Consider the following 18,850-nt stretch of genomic DNA (forward strand, 5'->3'; position numbering starts at 1 on the left):
TTTAAACAACAGAAAGTCTTACAAAACATTTGTTATAAAGCAAAATTCCTTTCCAGCTTGACAAGAGGTGCATGCCCAAGTGCTAGGATGCTGTTGAGATGCAAGGAAGATCGCTGTTACACAGCCACGAAGGCTCAAAGCCTGCAGCATCTCAAGACTGAACCAGGCTCAGCAGCTTCATCCTACCCAGCACCGCTCGGCAATGAAGTGCTGCTCAGAGATGCTACCAGGCACCAGCACACGACCGAGGCTTCGTTGGTCATCTGTGCAAGATGGCACCGTGCTAATACGCCCTGGACTGCTCTTCAGAGCATCTATCCGTGAATCTTGGTGGTGTTCAAGCAACTCCTGAAAACATGTTTGGTATCTACTATAGCACCCAATCTTTAACCTCATCCTAGGACAATGGGGAACAAAGCAGAACAGGTCTCATTTAAAAAAATAATAATGGAAACAAATAAATTTGATGTATGCCCCAATCGAGACCAAGCTGCAGCTACTAGTAGTAATTTGAAAATAAAAACTAGTAATTTGAAAATAAAATTAGCAATTTGAAAACAAAATTAAAATAACTGCACCACGAGACTTTCTACTACAGACAGTGTCATGGAATAACATGGATATGATCAAATATAAGAGAAAACTTCCAGAAGCTGTTTACATACTGAAAGAAAATGCTTAATTGCTGAAATTTTCCAAAATTAAGACTTGTTGGTAAAAACTGTGTTTTGTGGGAATTGAAACAAGGGATGGATCTATTATCACACTCCAACTGCAAACAAAAGCAGGCTCAGAAAGGCCAGAAACACCCACAAAAAAAATCCACCCCACTCCCTGTGCCTCCTTAATCTTCCGTGCCTCCAACCGGTACCACAGCTCGCAATGCCGTAAGTGCAACACCACTACACGGAGCTAACAGCGCTCAGGGCTTTTAAAGTGATTTCTTAATTTAACTTCCAACTTATGAAGGCATTTTACCATCCTTCAACTCTCATTTTCTCTGAGCAAACGCAGACCCAGCTTTGCAAAATGTTAAATAAATGGATGTCGCCAAATTATTAAAATTAAAGGCAAGTGCAGAGTTGGCCAAGCGAATCATGGCTGGAAACCAACTTCCAAAATTCCCTTAGCAGCTTTCAGATGATTGTGGAAAGACGCCATCAGAGAAAATGCTGTGTCTGCAAGCATCACCTCACCCTGGTATGTTTGGAAAGCTTATAGAAAGCGTGTGCCACGGGGAGTGAACTGTGTACAGATCATACATCATCCTGCTACCTTCTGGGGGATGGCCGAAGCCATTAAACAATGGTTGTCTTACTCCATCTTATCCATCTTAATTTTTCTGACTTCCTAGTGACAGAAGCATCCTATGACAATATTTGGAGATGCTTGTTCCTCAGGCTCACAGGTACTTACCACCTGCCACTGCTCGCTTCTCACAAGAGGCTTTTAGGCAAAGGCTTACTTGAACCTTGCAGTAACTCAGAGCCTTTGCTAAACATACATTTGATGGGAAATGTGTATTTCCAGCATTTTACCTGTAGCTTTTCACCCGTATGCAGCGTGTTTGGCCAGCACTTTCTGGGTTTGGACGTTTTAGTACCTTTTTAGGATAAGGATCGTGCCACACGTGAACTCCTGGCCAGGCACACTCAAGCTGGCTGATTTTCTGTTGGAAAGAACCGTTGTGCATTTTACAAACACCAGATGCTCGATGATGGGAAAATAAAGCATACTTTCCAGTAAACAAAAGCAGATTTCATTTGTCTCTGAAGCATAAACAAAAAAAAAAAAAGTGAAAAAAGTGCAAAACAGAACAGTACAAATCAGGCTCATACATATGCGTCAGGGGGGGAAAGTGCTGAAAGCAGCAGGAAACGGGTGTACCTGGAGACGGGTTAATGAGCTCCACAGTGCAACTATGGTCTCGGGGGCTGCAGCCTCCTTTCCCCCGCGCAGGGCTGGTGTGGGTGCAGGAGCCGGGCACCCCATGTGTGCTGCCCCGTGTCTCAGGCACACCAGAGGTGAGCCGTGGACTTATTTTTCATCCAGGTTGCAACTTGCAAGGGACGGAGAGCTCATCTGGGAGGGAAGACAAGCCTGAAGGAGCTGATAGGGAACAAAAAAAAAAAAGTTAAACAAGTAGGGGCTTCCCCAGCAGCAGCTTCAGGAGGGGAAGTAACGTATGCTAGAGGAAATGCTTTGAGACTGCCTGAGATTTACTGCAGTCTTGGTCAGTTCTCACAGCCCAGAGCAAGTATTTGAGCATCACACAGTGCAAGGCAACATCTTTTCTCTTCCTTGCTGCTGCAGGAAAGGGAACTCCACATTAGATCTTAAGATTAATGAGTGTGAGTAATAAGGAAAACCTTGCAATGCCATTATATAAACCAAGCACAGACTCACCCATGAGCTCTTCTCCCCAGCCACACGTGAAATTCAGTGAGAGGTGATCAGAAACCCAGCCTGTCTACTCGAGAGATAGTTGAGAGGGGACAGGTTAACAGCATGCAAAATCACAGCTGGAGTCTAGCAGCCCTTTAAACAATTCCATGTTTATCGTCCTGAGGTTTGCAGCTCAGACACACAGATCTCTCCCAATTGATGATAAATCTGTTCTTTCTAAGCTGCAGCACAAAGATGCTATCGCTGACCCACCACCCAGCAAGTGGGTACCACGTGGGTACCACAATGGGGTGGCTACTACACAAGTCTGGGGGGAGATGCAGGAGGGAGCCACTTCTAAGCTAGAGGAATATTGAGGCTGGAGATGCTAGAATTTCAGATTAGGGCTTGTTCTGCTTTGTTTTTAATCACGGTAATTCCAAACCATCCGATCATTTTCTTCCAATTTAGGAGAAACTCTTTCTGTCTTTAGAGGAAATGCTGGCACCAGCTCGGACAAACTTCTCCCAAGGGAAAATAGCAGGAATCCTAAAAAGTGAACTGTGCTCTCGACTGGAGATAGCCACAGGGACTAAATCCTCAGGCACCCAAAATGCTCTTTCTATCACCTGAGCTGAAGAACACAAATTGTCGGGGTGTTGCAGGTGGAGCCCGCACATCTGCTAACCCCTAGGAAGAACGGAGCAAGCATCAGAAATGCTTGTGGCTCAAACTTGTAGAGAGTTTTCCAATGAAAACGTCGGAAAAAAGGTAAGTTATAAGAGTCAAAATATTCTGAGGAATTACACCAACTTCTGAGTACTTTCATGCCAGGACAAACTGAGGAGCTGGGTACAAAGAAAGTCAGAGCAGAAATGAGGGGTCTAAAGAGCCCTCTTCAGCCTGTTTTGAAGGACCAGGTGGAAAGCCAAGAGCTTTGGGCTGCTCTAAGCAGCAGTGGGTGACAGCAGCCACCTTGCACCGCCACAAGCTGCCATGGCACCCCGAGGAAAAGGCAGGCCAGCACCGCTGAGAGGACCTGTGAGCTTGTGAAAGAGTAGCTGGGCCGGGGGGAGAGGCTCCAGAGTGGGGCCTCGTCTGCACATTCATGATGGTTTACATTTTGTCTGCCATATCCCTGCTGAAAATTGTCCAGGGGTGGCAAATCAGGAGTTGGCAATGGTGCAGGAAACCACTGCCCAGTCCTTGCCTGTAACCCCCGTGCAGGCAGCACGGTTCTCCGGCCCCCTCCAGTGGCTACAAAACACGCAGAGGAGTCAGCTACAGCCTCCGAGGCCGGCAGGACTCAGGCTTTTGCAAATCCAGTCCCTGCTCTTTGCTGCACAGAGCTGTACTCCTTCCCACGGCGAGGCAAATAATTAGGCAGACAGCCACGCTCTTGCACTAGAACATCTTTATTCAGCTACACATGGATCCAGGCCCACCACAGATACCTCCTGTCTGCCCTCAGATCTGATCTCGCTGCTGCACACAATCATCTGACTCTGGGCAAAACCAACAGAGCACTGATCAGCACTTCTTGAAGTGGGACTCTGTCACCTCTATTCTGTCCTGGGCAGGTTCTTACACTGCTTTCTTCACCAGAACAGGAAGGGCTAAAAAGGTGCTGTACCTCAAAGGTCAGTTTTGGTGTAAAAAGTGCTTTACTTGATTTTGGGGATGGGAAAAAAAAAAAGAAAAACCAACACTTCAACCCAACAGATGATGTTCCTCTGCCTTTTGCAAAACTTCCAAAGAGCAGGAAATTCTATTTGGGTACCAGCTACCAGCATTTCATGCTCTGGAAATCCCTCAATAGCAACAAAGACAAGAAGAAAGCCCACATGAAAAAGACTGCTTTGGATCTGCTTTGCTTATTCCAGATCTGTTTTGGTTCTTTAACCACTTTCCAAATCTTGTTATCCCATCCCACCCAAGCTTACAGCAAGGCCACACAATGCACGCTTTATATATCATGCACAAATATAACAGGCATTCTTCAATACAGGGGATGTATACTGCAGAAATGTTTAACTTCCCACCCATGACTTCACGATACTCATTTGTTACTCATGCTGTCTGAGCATGCCCCATGGACAACATGGAAAAAAACCACATTTACAAAAGAAAACACTCTGCTACATAGGAGGAAATGGTGAAGTCTGAGTTAAGGCAAAAATAAATGCTGTTTACATGGTGTGAAGATATATAATATGCACTCAAGATTTCATACTGGAAGACTGTTGTTTCTGGGGTTTAAAAAGGACAGGGGCAGGCAGCCGAAGGATATAGGTTTTGGCCCAACAGGACAGGACACCAAGGTCTATGAATATCATGAATCTGTTGAGATTCATTTTTATCCCTCTACAGTGAAAATTCCAGATCTTCTAAGTCTGCGTGTTAAACCACTTCACTTAGGCAAAGCTGGGTTTATGTAGCCTCAGCAATCAATTTACACAGGACTTACTCTAACGGTAGTCTTTGCACTTACAGCTTAGTATTACGTGACTTGTCCCCCTGAGTTGGACTCCCTTCCGTCCCTCAAACCCAAAGAAAGACCATCCAGATTTACCACTGAGACCTTTGCAGGAGGCACAGTCTCTCAGTTGAGATGGAAGTTGGATGGGTAGTCCAGGCAAAATGTCTCCTGCACTTCAAAGCTTTGATTCTGCAAATGTCCAAGTGATTGATGAACTTCAAGCTTGTTTGCTATTGGGTTGGGAGAACCATCCTTTGACAGGTGGATCGTGGGCTGGAGATATCCACGGTCAGAGGAATCCTTTGGACTCCAATTGTGAACCCTCATGTAGTCCTTTAAGCTTGAGGTCAAAAGCACCACCCATACACACAGAGGGCAAAGACCCCACTCCCCGCATGGCTTGAGCTTACCAGTGGGACCTGCAAAGGAATCGTATCAGTGGCGGGTGTTGACACGGGAAGAGGGTGCTCTTTGCATTTTCACTCACATGGGAGTTAGGGTTCTGGGAGGGAGCACAGCTGCCACACTGGTCACGGTGCCAACCGCTGGCGATCCCTAAGCACGTTGAGGGCAGTGTCAGGCAAGGGCACACCAGACAACAAACCAAATACTGAAGCATCCACAATTAAAATTGTAACAGGCCATCTGCAGAGGCTTAGCTTTAACTCTATACTCGAGTTACATCAGGCGCTGAGTTAACAACTAAATTCTCTGAATTTCTTTGGGTTACCCTCCATCATTCACACCGTAGCTCCTTTCAGGTGGAGCCAGGTCTCCCCAGCGGAGCATATGCCTTCCACATCCATCCTACCACCTTCACACAAAAGGCACTAATGGGTGACCATTTTGCAAAACTGTATGACCAAGTCAAAACCTAGAGGGGAAAAAAAGTCGACCCAAAGAAGCTGTTGCCATGGCATTTTCTCAAGACAACCTACCTCATTTTCTGCCTCTATACACTGGAGCTAGAGTATGTTCGGCCTGTGCTCCTGCAAAACATTATGGTTCCACCAGCAAGGTGACAAGAGGCTTTACAACCTGTTTGCATCTTTCAGGCATGTTAACACTTCTATAAAGCAAGCGCACAACTCTCAGGCAACATGCTCATGGGCTGCCCTGGCCTCCAGCATGGTGAAAACCTAAACCATCTGCAAGCCTGGAAAGGAAACAGTGCAAAACTGCTGCCTTCTCACCTTGAAAGCAGGCCTACAGCTACATATCCTTGCCATTATATCTCACCTGATGAGGGTTCTGGAAGTATCCTTTGCTTTGGTATCTGAGCACTAAGTATAACCACCACACTTTAGCCTGTTCTCAGCAGTGCAAATTTTGCCACCTTATCCTAAAAATCAGTGAGTAGAGCAATGTAAGGGGCCAGCTGAACCTTCCAGGCCTGGCCATGGAACTGAAATAACAAGAAACAATCAGGGACTGCATTTTTCCTGCCCTTCCTCCTTCTCTGAAAGCATCTTGGAAAGGCACATGTTCTTCAGCAGATAATAAAACATACAAGAAAGTCCATTGTTGCTTACTGAACTCCACCCTAAACACATCCCATAATGGGAGGACCAGAAACTCAACTGTGATTTTGCATTCATTTATGCCTCTGGAGAAAGAATATTTTGTAACTAGTGTCAAGACCTGTGGGGCAAGTCCATGGAGAAGCCTTGAGAATCTGGTCCTAGAGTGGCAGGATAACGAGGGCTGTTGGCCAAAGGCATTTGAAACCAAAATGCAAGGTAGATTTAACAACCCCACTTCCCTGTTACTGCAGTGGGGCAAGGAGAAGAGTGTCCAGAGCCAGATCCCACTCCCAGGAGGGGCTGTCTTACTGTCCTTGCCATCCCATGCTTAACTCAGCTCTCAGCAACAAGTCCCCAGGCACTAATACCATTACAATAAATAAATCCCCAATATCTTTAGGATCACATCTGGAAAAAAATACCCTTGTCAACTGCATGAGTATGGGAATAACATCTGACAAAGAAAAATTGTCCAAAAAATTAACTTGTAACACAGGGACTAGAAAGAACTTGGATCAGTAAAGTAAAAGCAAGTACCAGTTATCACCTGAGTTTTTATCCAAGATCCTGAGGGACCGTCATCTCTGTCCTCCTAAAGTTACTATTTTGACAATGTTTCCTATACAGTGACTATGTATAGGGAGCTGGCTGACCCTGAGATCCTGATGAAAGGCTGTCAACTCACTGCAGAATGGCACTCTTCTGGGAGCTTGTGACATGAAGGTAAACAGCAATGTAGAGGCACTGAAAATCGAAGGAGCCCAGGCTGCTGGATGCAACACTACATTTAGAAGCACATAACCTCCTAACTCTTCAAGAAAAGACAAAAAGTCCTTTCTTCTCCCTTTTCCATGCTGGTAGAAGCAGTATGCAAACAAAAAGACCTGTTAAGTGCATCTGGGAGGGTTTTCTCTGGTCATACTGCCACCGTGGGATGTGGAGCAAAACGTAGGTAGGAACTTCTATTTCTGTGCACTGTGCATTGTCAGCTACTTTACTGGGCCTTCAATAACATCATAATCACTGCAATATTGCAAGCAGGCAGTCTAGAGGCCATTTTGGTGACTTTTTCTTCATAGTCACACAGATATATTCACAGGCATTGCATCAATGTGCAAATCCAGCACTGCAACACAAGAGTTTAATTTAGCAACCCCTCCACTGTTGCTCCTGGTCACTCTCAAATATTCTAACCCATTTTACGGTGAACAGAAGATTAATTTAGGCATTGCTTTTCCAAAAAGTACCCTAGAAATCTTTCAGGTTCACGTGCTGGCTTCATCTGAGTATCACAGTCCTTGTCCCACCACCACCGCCGTGGCGACTGAGCCATCGGGATCGCACCCCCACAACAGGCTGTGTAGCTGTATCAGTTTCCGGAGGTGGAACTACCCTTTCCTCTTCTCTTCACGTTTTCTCCTTCATGCTGTGGCAGCGGTCACGAGACTTGACCCAGTCCCAGGCAGTTGTGAGGAGGGCTGGCCAGCCCCTGCCTCGTCCATCACAGTGCTGGAGGGAGAGCCAAGCTGCCGCAGCAGATCTGGTGCTCTGTAGAAACGACTCAGACAGGATAGGATTACACATTCTGCTACTCTCCCATCTGCGCGATGGGGCCTCTACACGAAGAAAGCCAAGTCAGCAGCTACCTTGCAGCACGTAGAGACATGGATACAATTTTCCAAGTAACACACAGCACTGGACTTCACACCAGAAGAGGACAGAAGAAAATACACCCACTTTTACAGCGGCAATCACAAACTTCATACGGAAGAGAAAGGCCAGGTACTGACGGCAGAAAGAGAACAGTGCTGTTGTAAAACCCTTACCAAGGTGAGGAGAGACTCCCTTGTATGCTCTAGGAAGAGGAAAGGCTTAAATACGGACACTTTCCCCACGCAGAAGTGCCGCTGAGACCCTAGGTGTGTGTAACACAGATCAGTAACAGAGGTAGAGTCATAACAAACAGACATATGCTAACAGCTATAGAATATATTGTATTTGCTCATGTAACAGCCACACACACTTATCGGCCTCATTGCCCAACCAGTTACAAACAAGACATCACCAGTTAGATAACCGGTAGCTTAAGAATAGACACACAAAATCACTGCACCCTAAATTTGGAGGGGAAAATCACAGGGGCAGGGAATTATGTGCACTCCATGAGCAATACAGTATTTCACTGTTGGGGAAGAGTTAGGATTGGCACCTGGATTTATCAGCGCACTCATTTACCAAATCAAACTGTCCTGGAAAGCAGCCAGTTGCCCTTTAACTGTGTTCGTGAAGTAAAAATTTTTTAATGGGGTCTGGGATTGGAAGGACATGGATCAGATCCAGACGAGATTTGCCAAGTATTCTTCGTACAGCTATGCGGCAGAGAGACAAGAGGCTCCGGGTACGGCCTGCAGTGAAGAAAGCAGAGAAAAACCTATTGAGGGACAGAGAGGAAGAAAGAGGGATAACAGCGTGTAAATTGTGCCGAGCTCTGGCTGACAGCTGAGGAGTCATTTACCCCTTCCAAATGCCGAGGCCATGTCCTGCACAGCAACACGAAGGCAGCGTGGGAGAGCTGAGAATGCACACATCCTCCCCGTGAGGAGACCAGACCTTCTGGCCAAAGATTTGGAGCAATGACAGCTGCCACACAGGGAAGCTCAAAAGGGCAAGCTGGAGACTGCCTGAGGGTGTGACCACAGAGCCAGTCCCTGCACGCCAGGGTTCAAGAGATCACTGCCAAATCCGCACCAGGGGAGGCCGTGAGAGGCATTACACTATTCGGATCATTTTAAAATTACGTGGACCTTATTTTTGCTCTAAATCGCCCCCTGGGAATCAACAGCATTGACAGCAAGCTCAGGCCTGATCCCAACTTTCTTTTGAGTTCATGGAGAGCTCTCCCAGCACAGGGACAAGAGGATGGTGATGTCCATGTTGATTCAGGAACTGGACTTCCAAGGCACCACTCCATTATCCTGCATGGTCTACCTGAGAAGTCCCATTTGCCTTCTAAGCCCAGGCTTAATGGAAACCACCTGCTCCAGCTTATGTGCATCTCTTCTCAGCAAAAGACCAGGCAGGTTTAAAAACCAGGCATGTGAAAAGCTGAATAACTTTGGGATGGGGGTTGGGAGTTGTATCCCACATCCTGAATCCCTTTCAAATTTCTCTGGAGTTCGAGAGGGAAACCCCACTTCCGCCCCTAGTGCAAAGCCCTGGCCTTCACCAGCTGAGCCTGGCGGTTTTACGAGGTGCTGCCCTTGCTGGAACAAGGGTGCACACTGTATTGATGTTGCTTTTGTTAAAAAGAGAAAGAAATAGCAGGTAAATTTAGGCATGTCCAGGCCTGAGGCTCTGGTTTACTTCTTCTGTAACTCATTTGCTTCCCAGAAGATGTTAAATTCAAAAAGCCAGCTTTTCCCCACCTTTTTCCACCACCCTCTGAACTCCCTCCTGCCACTTGCTACCACCATTTGTGACTTTTCTTCCCAAGTAGCCTGTCCAGAGGCAACTACCTCTTGGGTCCCTCACTGGGCTCCCCTGAAGAGCACAGGCTCACTCAAGAACAGTGAGGGCACATCTGCATGGCTCTGGAGAACTGGGTCTCACTGAGTATGTCATAACCTGCCTGTGGCTTGCAGACCCAAAGCCCAGCTCTGATAGGAGCCCACTGCCTAAATCTTGTCTCCAGCTGCTGAGGACACGGTTATGCAACGGGAAAGAGCTGGGAGAGACATAAAAAAGGCAAAGTTACAGAGGTTGGGCCGCTGAAATGGCTGGGCATCATTAGTACCTGAAGGTCTCAAGAGGGAAAACACCACGTGAATGTACAAAATGCAACTGGAGAGAAACAGGGAGTCCAGCTGGAGGTTTATGGGTTAAGACATCAGTGTTGACAGAGCCGGAGGCAGGCAGCAGCTCGGCAACGCTGAAGATCTGTGCCAGGGAGCTGCACAGACCAGCCCCACGGTCCTCTCCTGCCCGATGCCTGCCTGGCCAGCAATAGCTCTTTGGGAGCCATATCAGGGGTGGTGAAGTCACTAATGCTTAGCTCAACAGCTTCTTAGACCCCAGTTCTCTTTTTTGTGTTAGAATTGCTTTACACATTTAAGCAGGTTTAAGCTGTTTACAGGATCTTTTTGCACTTGGCTGAAATCACTTGAACAGACAGACTCAGAAAAGGATGGTAACACCCACCCTACCACCTTAACAGCTCCTAACTACCAAATAAACTTTCCAAAGAGGTCTCCTGAATCCAGAGCTGGATAAAACAAGCACCACTGCAGTAAGTCAAAGCCACTTACCCCTTGCTTCTTTGAACACCTGCAAAGCCTCAGGGTTGACTCTGACCCTTCCTGTGGATTCAACTCCCAAGGCCTCCACTTTCACCAGGTTCAGATTGGCTCCAAAGTCAATCAAGAGGTGAACGAACGCTGCTTCACAGCCATGCCGCAGGACAGCGTCCATCACACACACCGGGGAGCCCCGGGAGAAGCCTTGGATGTTGATGGGCCCGCAGCAGTTAAAATCCGGGTTGGCTCCAGCCTGGAGCAGCAGTCGGAAGCACTGGAGGTTGTGGTAGGCAGCGCTGATGTACAGCGGGCAGACCACCAGCGTGGTGAGGGGCCGCAGGGAGAGGCTGGGGACCCGGGAAGGGAGGTGGTGATTCACATCCACGTCTGCGCCGTACCTGGGTGGGGGAGAGAGAAGAGCGGAGGTTTGGAAACAAGGGCAACAGCACCAGAACTGCAGCCCAGCGTGACAAAATGGCAGAGGATGAGGCCGAAGGACAGACGAAGGGTGAGCACCCTGCCTGTCTTTGGTACCTCTGAGGCCCACCACCCAAGAACTGCCCATACGTACCCTCGGATGGGCCTGGCGGGGCTTCTGAGTGGGGACGGTCTATCCAGCATGCTCTGATCTTCAAGAAGCAAAGCTGTTTCTCTGCCCGCAACAGCCCGGGCTTTGGAGAGAGGAGAAGCAGCTGAGGAACATCTTTCCTGGCCCTCCTGAAGGATGTGCCAAGCACGGCCTTGGCACAAGGGACGGCTGAGCCCTGAGCCAGCACCACGTAATGATGGATGCTAATGAGCCGGCTGAGGAGCGAGGATGTTTTCAAATGACTCAGCTGAAGAGATGCAGTGAAATAACTTCCCCACCATGATAAAACAGGCCAAAAAAGCTATACAGGCAATCGATCTGACTGTCACAAACAGCAGGGAAACGGAAACAGAAATCTGTGCTAACAGCAAAACACGCATGACAAAATCCTGCTCCCGAAGGAGCTGGGGTGGTTGAAATCCCATCAGGGAGTCAAAAAGAGGCCTTTTCCCTAGTATTCAGCTCAGCTGAAGGGATGCACCCGCCAACTCTGAGCACGCAGGAAACTGGAAAAACACAGAATAATTGTGTCAGACCTTCCACTCTCCCCATCCATCCTGCACAGCTCCGTTCACAGGTTATATATTATACTAGATACCACACGAGAGATTACAGTTCACGGGCCAGCACTCCAGGCGCTGAAGGGGAGACCTCCATGAGCTGCAGCAGCAAACCTCTCAAGCCTTTTGCAGCTGGCTTCTGCCTCACCCTACCCCACAGAGAAACCCATACACCTCATCTTCACCCCATGGTGTCCCAACTGCTCCATAAGGCCTGCAGCCAGAGCAAAGCAGGCTCAGGCATACTGCGGTGCAAAGAAGGCACGCAAGCAGGCTCGAGCCCTGCTCAATGGACATCAGTGTTGTCACAAAACAGAAGCAGCACCCGCACCATGCTTCTTTTTGGTAAGTACAGATAGCACCAAGTTGTGAACGAGCGAAAAACAGGGCTTATTGCCTTTGGTTCTTTTCATTTTTTTGTAGGAAGCAAAGAATGCAGCCAAATAAATGGGAGCAAAAAGGCCAAGTGTCGCTCTCTAGAAAAGCATGAAATTTGAAAAATGGCAATGCTGTGGAAAGAAGAGACGGCAGAAATAAGCATTTATTTCCCCCAGGCTGGGTAACACCCAAGCAGTGGGGACACTAACTCCATCTACTTCACATGCAGCTTGGATGGGAAGAAGGAGGGAGACAACACAATCCCCTAAGGAGTAGCTGGTTTTAACCGCAACACTGCAGATCAAGCAAAGCCCTGTCCCTTCTACCCCCGGAGAGATAAAAGGTTCCTTCACCGCCAGTCCCCCTCCCAAAATTCCAAACTGAGCATTCAGAGAACTAGATTTTTCTCTCTTCCTAGATAGCATTATATTCCTTTCTGCAGTTAATAAAACAAATAAGGAAACCACCTGGGGACAAATCCTGCCTCAAGGCAAGCTCAGCTCTTGCTGAACCCAGTAGGGGCCGGTCCCTATCCAGCAAATACTTAATCAAATGCTTCAATTCTGAATAGTCTCATTTAAATTAATGGGAATAGTCTTATTTAAATTAAGCACACAAAGAACAAGGGCCAAGGAAACTTGTCTAAGAGTTGCAAATGGCATGTATTTCTACCCCAGAGCACAAGATCTCCCAAGCATGAACATCTTGGCTGAGATCTCACGAGACCGGTGGGGTGGAAAAATGCAGAAGGACAGAGCTAGGCAGTAACAACACTGCTGAGTGCGAGGCAGTCTTCACACCAGCCGCAGGGCCAAGCTTCACTTCCCAGGCCAGGCAGCTGGCCCAGGAATCACTGCACACTAAGGGGACGTTCCCATCTTTTGGGGACTTCCACAGCACTTTGCTGAAGCTGCATCACTTCACCTACGTTGGAGCACAGAGGGCTAAACAAGAAAAGGCGTCTGTTCTCCACAGGCAATCACACATGTTCCCTGTAGATAAACCTCTTAAAATCAGACTGCATGAGTATTTGGAGAGTCATCTGTGCTGCTGTGGGACTTTCCTAGGGCTGTTGCAGGGCCACTGCCTCCTATGGCCATGGTCCTGACCAGACAGCAGGTATCCCTTCATTTCAGTCCTTTTTTTTTCCGTTACTGTCATCAAAATTCCAAGTGAAAACCAATTCAAAGCAAAATACAAAATTCTATTTTTATCACAGTTAGGCATGCACCTGAGGCATCGGGGTAATTTGTCAGATCTCTTTTTCAACATTTTAGTGTGGCAAAAGGATCCTCTCATGCTTAATACGCTGGGTCAGCCCTCAGTTACACTGCAAGTACAGTGCAACAGTCTGATCCCATCACAAGCTATTAGGAAAGTAATCTATACCCTGGCAATATAACCATAAATATTTTTGCCAGCTGTCTTACAAAATGGATCACCATTCCATAGCTATGTGTGTATTTACTGTTAATGGATACCATTACACCTATTGCTTGGTTAGCTGGTTCAGCAATTGTAGTAGCATTCAGGAATCCTGACTGTGCTATCATATGATTTTAAAAAAAATGAACAAGGTGATGTTTAGACACCTGCAGCAAGGCTGACTGGGTTGGGCTTTCTCTTCAGGACACTGAGACTCTCTCCAGGTGAATATGCTGAAACATTTCCTTATATCTCAGTGAAAGTCTCTTCCTCATTGCATTTCCCCTGACAAATCCTTTAGATCAACATTTTAAAAATCTCTTGAGTGAGCTTTGTAACGTAAGACTGAATTTTAAAGTAAGCAACTCCGAACAGATCTGTGAAATCTGTACTCTGAGATATTTGAAATTTTGGGCAATCTGACAATTTGGTATTAGCTTAGCAGCCTTGGGAGAGACATTGTCTAATAAAAAGATATTGGACAAACTCCAGTTAATTTTTAATCCTGAAAGTTTTCCAAAATCTTGCTTTTAATATTGCTGGCAAGGTATCCCAACTAGACGACACATAAATCAATGCATCAGCTCTCCATGTGCTGCTGAAATACCATTTGCTACATTTCACCCTGCTTTAGCGGATACATCAGGGGATATTCTCGGGAATGCAGCATGTGAGCTGAACCCTACCAACAAGCACGTAGTGATGGGGACATCCTTCTCTCAGCTTGCTGAGAAAGGAGCAAGGAGGGGGGACCGTCTCCCCTTCCTTCCACTTGCCAGCTTCCTTAAAGCTGCACTTGCATGAAAATTAACTTCCCCACAAGCAAAAAGGAAAGGAGAAAATCCCCGTGTATTTTGAAATTTTTCTATTCAAATCCTTTTGGTTGTTATTTTCTAGCATTTGCGGTCATTGAAGGGATTCCTTGGAGAGCGTTTCTGTATGAATCCAAGTACACTTTCTTCTCTTTTACTATTTCTTTCTACAACTTGTATTTTCCTCTTATGATCCCTTACTATTTGGCATCAGTGGCCCATAGAGTCGTTCAGCATGGTCCTTTACACAAAAAGTTTCCGATTTAGAAGAAAAGAAGCATCACAGCACATCACTGAGGACAAAACTCAAGTTCACACAGCCTACTGCTAGACCTTGAGCCCACTCACTGCTGGTGCTGCAGAGGGAGTTTCCTGAGGGATAGGAGGTCACCAGCCACCCACCCTTCAACTAAGGTTAGTGGTCATCACCTCATAGCAATGGCCATGTCTCCTTGTCCCACAGATGCCACCCCTTCGACAGAGCTGAGCCTTGGGTGTCTGGCAAGGGGAGACAGTCCCTTCAGACACCTCTCCACCCTCTCCCCTGTGCATCTCTTGGCCAGCTTCACCAGGCCTGTGAAGGCCCTGGGCACACAAGGAGGGAATGGATGCTCTGAGCGCCAGGATCACAGAATCATCTTGGTTGGAAAAGACCTTGAAGATCCTCCAGTCCAACCATGAACCTCACACTGACCGTTCCCAACCCCACCAGATCCCTCAGCGCTGGGTCAACCCGACTCTTCAACCCCTCCAGGGATGGGGACTCCCCCCCTGCCCTGGGCAGCCCATTCCAACGCCCAACAACCCCTTCTGCAAAGAAATCCTTCCTAAGAGCCAGTCTGACCCTGCCCTGGCGCAGCTTGAGGCCATTCCCTCTTGTCCTGGCGCTTGTTCCTTGGTCCAAGAGACTCATCCCCCCTCTCTGCACCCTCCTTTCAGGGAGTTGTAGAGGGCCATGAGGTCTCCCCTCAGCCTCCTCTTCTCCAGACTAAACCCCCCCAGTTCCCTCAGCCGCTCCCCATCAGACCTGTGCTCCAGACCCTGCACCAGCTCCGTTGCCCTTCTCTGGACACGCTCGAGTCATTCAATGGCCTTTTTGGAGTGAGGGGCCCAAAACTGAACCCACTCATCGAGGGGCGGCCTCACCAGTGCCGAGGACAGGGGTAAGATCCCTTCCCTGTCCCTGCTGGCCACACTATTGCTGATACAAGCCAGGATGCCATTGGCCTTCTTGGCCACCTGGGCACACTGCTGGCTCCTGTTCAGCTGGCTGGCAATCAACCCCCCCAGGTCCCTCTCTGACTGGCAGCTCTCCAGCCACTCCTCCCCAAGCCTGTAGCCTGCTGGGGGTTGTTGTGGCCCAAGTGCAGCACCGGGCATTTGGCTTTATTGAAACTCCTCCAGTTGGCCTCAGCCCATTGCTCCAGCCTGGCCAGATCTCTCTGTAGAGCCTACCTTTCCCCATGGGGGAAAAGATCCCAAGGGAAAAAGAGAGGGAGGTAGAGCCACCCCTCTCCCCACCAGGACCATCTCCAGCAGGCACCCGAGTTCTCACCTGATCAGCTCCCGGAGGATGTCTGCCCGGCCCACGCGCGCCGCGTGGTAGACGGGGGTGCTGCGGTGGTGCCGGCTGCCGTTGGGGTCAGCCCCAGCTTCCAGGAGGATCTTGGCACACTCGAGGTGCCCGTTGACCACGGCCACATAGAGAGCGGTTTGCCCCTTCACGTCCACCAAGTCAATCTCAGCCCCTTTGCGGAGGAGGAAGTCGACGCAGGGGCCGTGGCCAGCAGTGGCGGCGATGCGCAGCGGTGTGCAGGGCAGCCAGCCGCAGCACCACACCGACTTCTCGTTGATCCGGCTGGCATCAGGGGAGGGGAAAAGCACTGGATCAGAGAAGTCCTGCTGCCACCTTGCACCACCCCACCTCCCCCAGCCCCCAAGGAGTATGCTAGGAGAGCCCAAACCGCTTCCTTGAAGCTTTTCTTCCCCATTTTTGGCACTTTATAGCATCCCTGAAAAGCTCCTGCCAATAACCTGACTAGGTGCTGCACGTAGGTAGTCAGAGACTATGACACGTACCAGAGTAGTGCCTGGAAAATGGGCTTTTCACAGCTCTGCTGTGTCAGGAGCTGCACATACATGCAGTGAGGGACAAACACTGCCTTTCAAAACTCAGTCAAAATTACCAATTAAAAAAAAATACTCCCTACTCCCTTTTTACAGGGAGATGTCCCACATCAGCAGTGACCCAGCTGGGGACCACAACCAAGCTGTTCCAAAGGGGGCAGAAAGTCAGCAAAGCAGCAGGGGAACAGCAAGAGGACACGGGAGGAGGAGAGTAATGTATAGAAATGCAGGCGTACACCCATATCACACCACTGGCAACATCCACACAGGGGAAACAGCCCTGCCAGCAAAGAGCCAGCTTGGGAGGTACGGCCATCCTGCACTGAATAGCATAAGTAGGCCGTTAGCATCCTTGTTGGACAGTTGTACTGGCGTTAAGAGCCTTTTCTAATTTACTGAAAGAGATGGCTCTAGCTGGTGGCTGCTTAGATCCCCTCCAAAATAACCTTTATTAGCTGTCATGCTCATCCAGATCTCAGGTTAGCCCTACAAATCTCAAACATTCAGACCTCGCTCCCAGATTCTCTGCAAATCACTGTGGGTACCATTTTAGCAGGAACACGCAGAGAGGAAGGGATTTCTTTAAGGCCAACGTAGGCTGGCGAAAGTGCTCTTTAGACAGCACAGCAGTGGATTTGCTCTTCTAGCTCACTCTATGCAGGCCCACGTAACCGGTACAGGACAAAGCAGTTTTTATACAGTGCACTTACAGAGTTTGCTAGGAGAGCAATGCCATTAACTTTTTTTTTTTCCCAGCCATGTTTTAGGAAGAGGAATAGTATAAACCCCACATCAAGCCCTCAGCTGTCAAGTCTTATGATAAAAGTGCTCCCTTTAACCTTGGAGGTTTGGGGATCTCCACTCCACACCTATCCCCAAATTCAAAGAAGTCACTTCTCTGCTCACTCCATCACCTGTGTGATGGTGCTGGAGGTCCAGCCCTCCTCTCACCAAACTTTTGCTTCTTCCTCCAGGGAAGGATGCCTGGCCCTGCTGCCATTGGGTTCCCACATGGCATGGGACAAAAATAAGGCAAAAAATCTCAGACCAAGCGTCCAAATTGCCCCAGCTGCCCAGGTAGCAGAAGGGGGGTCTGGCTCATTCTCATTTTTGCTGAAAGGGCACTTTTTTTGAGGCTGGGAGATATTTTGCACTCTAAGCAGTTTTCTCCATGGTGCAGGAAAATTAATTAACTGTCCCCACAGTCACAGACTTAGCACTGGGCAGATTTTGTAACATAGGGTGTTTCAGGTTTATATTCGATTGTAATCCTTTTTGTATGTTTTTCCCATTATACGTAGGCTCCTATTTTCATGGTATTATATTTCTACCCCGATCTGAAAAGAGCTGGTGCGCGGCTGCCACATTCGTGAACCAGCTTGAGATGTGCCTCTTGGGAGACCACAGGGGGGGGATGATTTTGGGGGGTGAGGGAGCATCCTCCCAACCTCTCCCGTAAAGACGGAGCGAGATGGGGGTCCCCGAAAGAAGCAGCCTGTGGGGATGGCGTGAGGCGAGCGGCCCCAGGGAGTCACTAGCCAAAAATCGTTCAAGCGGGACCTCGCACCTGGCTTCCCCCTCGTCCCCGTGAGGGTCTCCAGAGGCAGCGCTGAGGGTGCGGGCAGGGCGGGGTGCGAGGAGCCCCCCTCACCTTTGGAAGCTCTCCTCCTGCAGCAAGCTCTTGAGGGTGGGCAGGTCCCCCACGTAGGCCGCGTCGTGCAGCCGGGTGTCCTCGCAGTGCTCGATGGGGTGGTCGCAAAACTGCTCCCGCAGCCACTCCTTCAGGTTACGACCTGCGCTGGAGAGAGAGCGGAGAGGGGGGGGGAGCCGGGCTGAGTCCTGCCCAGAGGCGGCCTGGTGGGGGGGTCTGTCCCCTCCCGGCACAAGCCGAGCCCCGCAGCAGCCCCCGGCCCGGCGGCGGGCCCGCACGTTACCTGCCTGCCCGCCTGAGGCGGCGGGCGGGTCTCCGCCGCCGGGGGGGCCGCCCTCCGCCATCTGCCCCTCGCACCGCCGGGCCGGCTCGGCCTCCCTCCCCGCGGGCAGCGTCCCCCCCGCCCAGACCGCCACCCGCCCGCCCTCCCCGGGCCGGGCCTGATTGGTGCCTGCCGGCCCGGCGGCTTCCTGCCTCCGCGTTAAGGTGGTTTTTCCCCGGCGGGAGGAGGGCGGTTCGGCGCCGCTCCGGCAGCCAGGAGCAAGGCGGGAGCCATTCCTCCTTCAGACCCGCCCCGCGGCGGCACCTCAGCGGGAGGGAGGTTGGGGCGGCCCGGCCCTGAGGGCCTC

At 49.4% G+C, this 18,850-nt stretch overlaps 1 protein-coding gene across 1 annotated transcript; it reads right to left on the reverse strand.

The window, feature by feature from the left end:
- Window positions 1–3,784: 3,784 nt before the first annotated feature.
- On the reverse strand, window positions 3,785–18,599 carry ASB1 (ankyrin repeat and SOCS box containing 1). Its single transcript, XM_074872458.1, has 5 exons — window positions 18,505–18,599; window positions 18,222–18,363; window positions 15,999–16,301; window positions 10,692–11,077; window positions 3,785–8,792 (listed from the first exon to the last, which is right to left on the reverse strand). Exons 1-5 carry the CDS (start codon window positions 18,563–18,565, stop codon window positions 8,659–8,661), a joined length of 1,026 nt encoding a protein of 341 aa, XP_074728559.1. The 5' UTR covers window positions 18,566–18,599; the 3' UTR covers window positions 3,785–8,658.
- Window positions 18,600–18,850: the final 251 nt, after the last annotated feature.

Source organism: Strix uralensis, chromosome 6 (genome assembly GCF_047716275.1).
Source record: "Strix uralensis isolate ZFMK-TIS-50842 chromosome 6, bStrUra1, whole genome shotgun sequence".
NCBI classification, from domain to species: Eukaryota; Metazoa; Chordata; class Aves; order Strigiformes; family Strigidae; genus Strix; species Strix uralensis.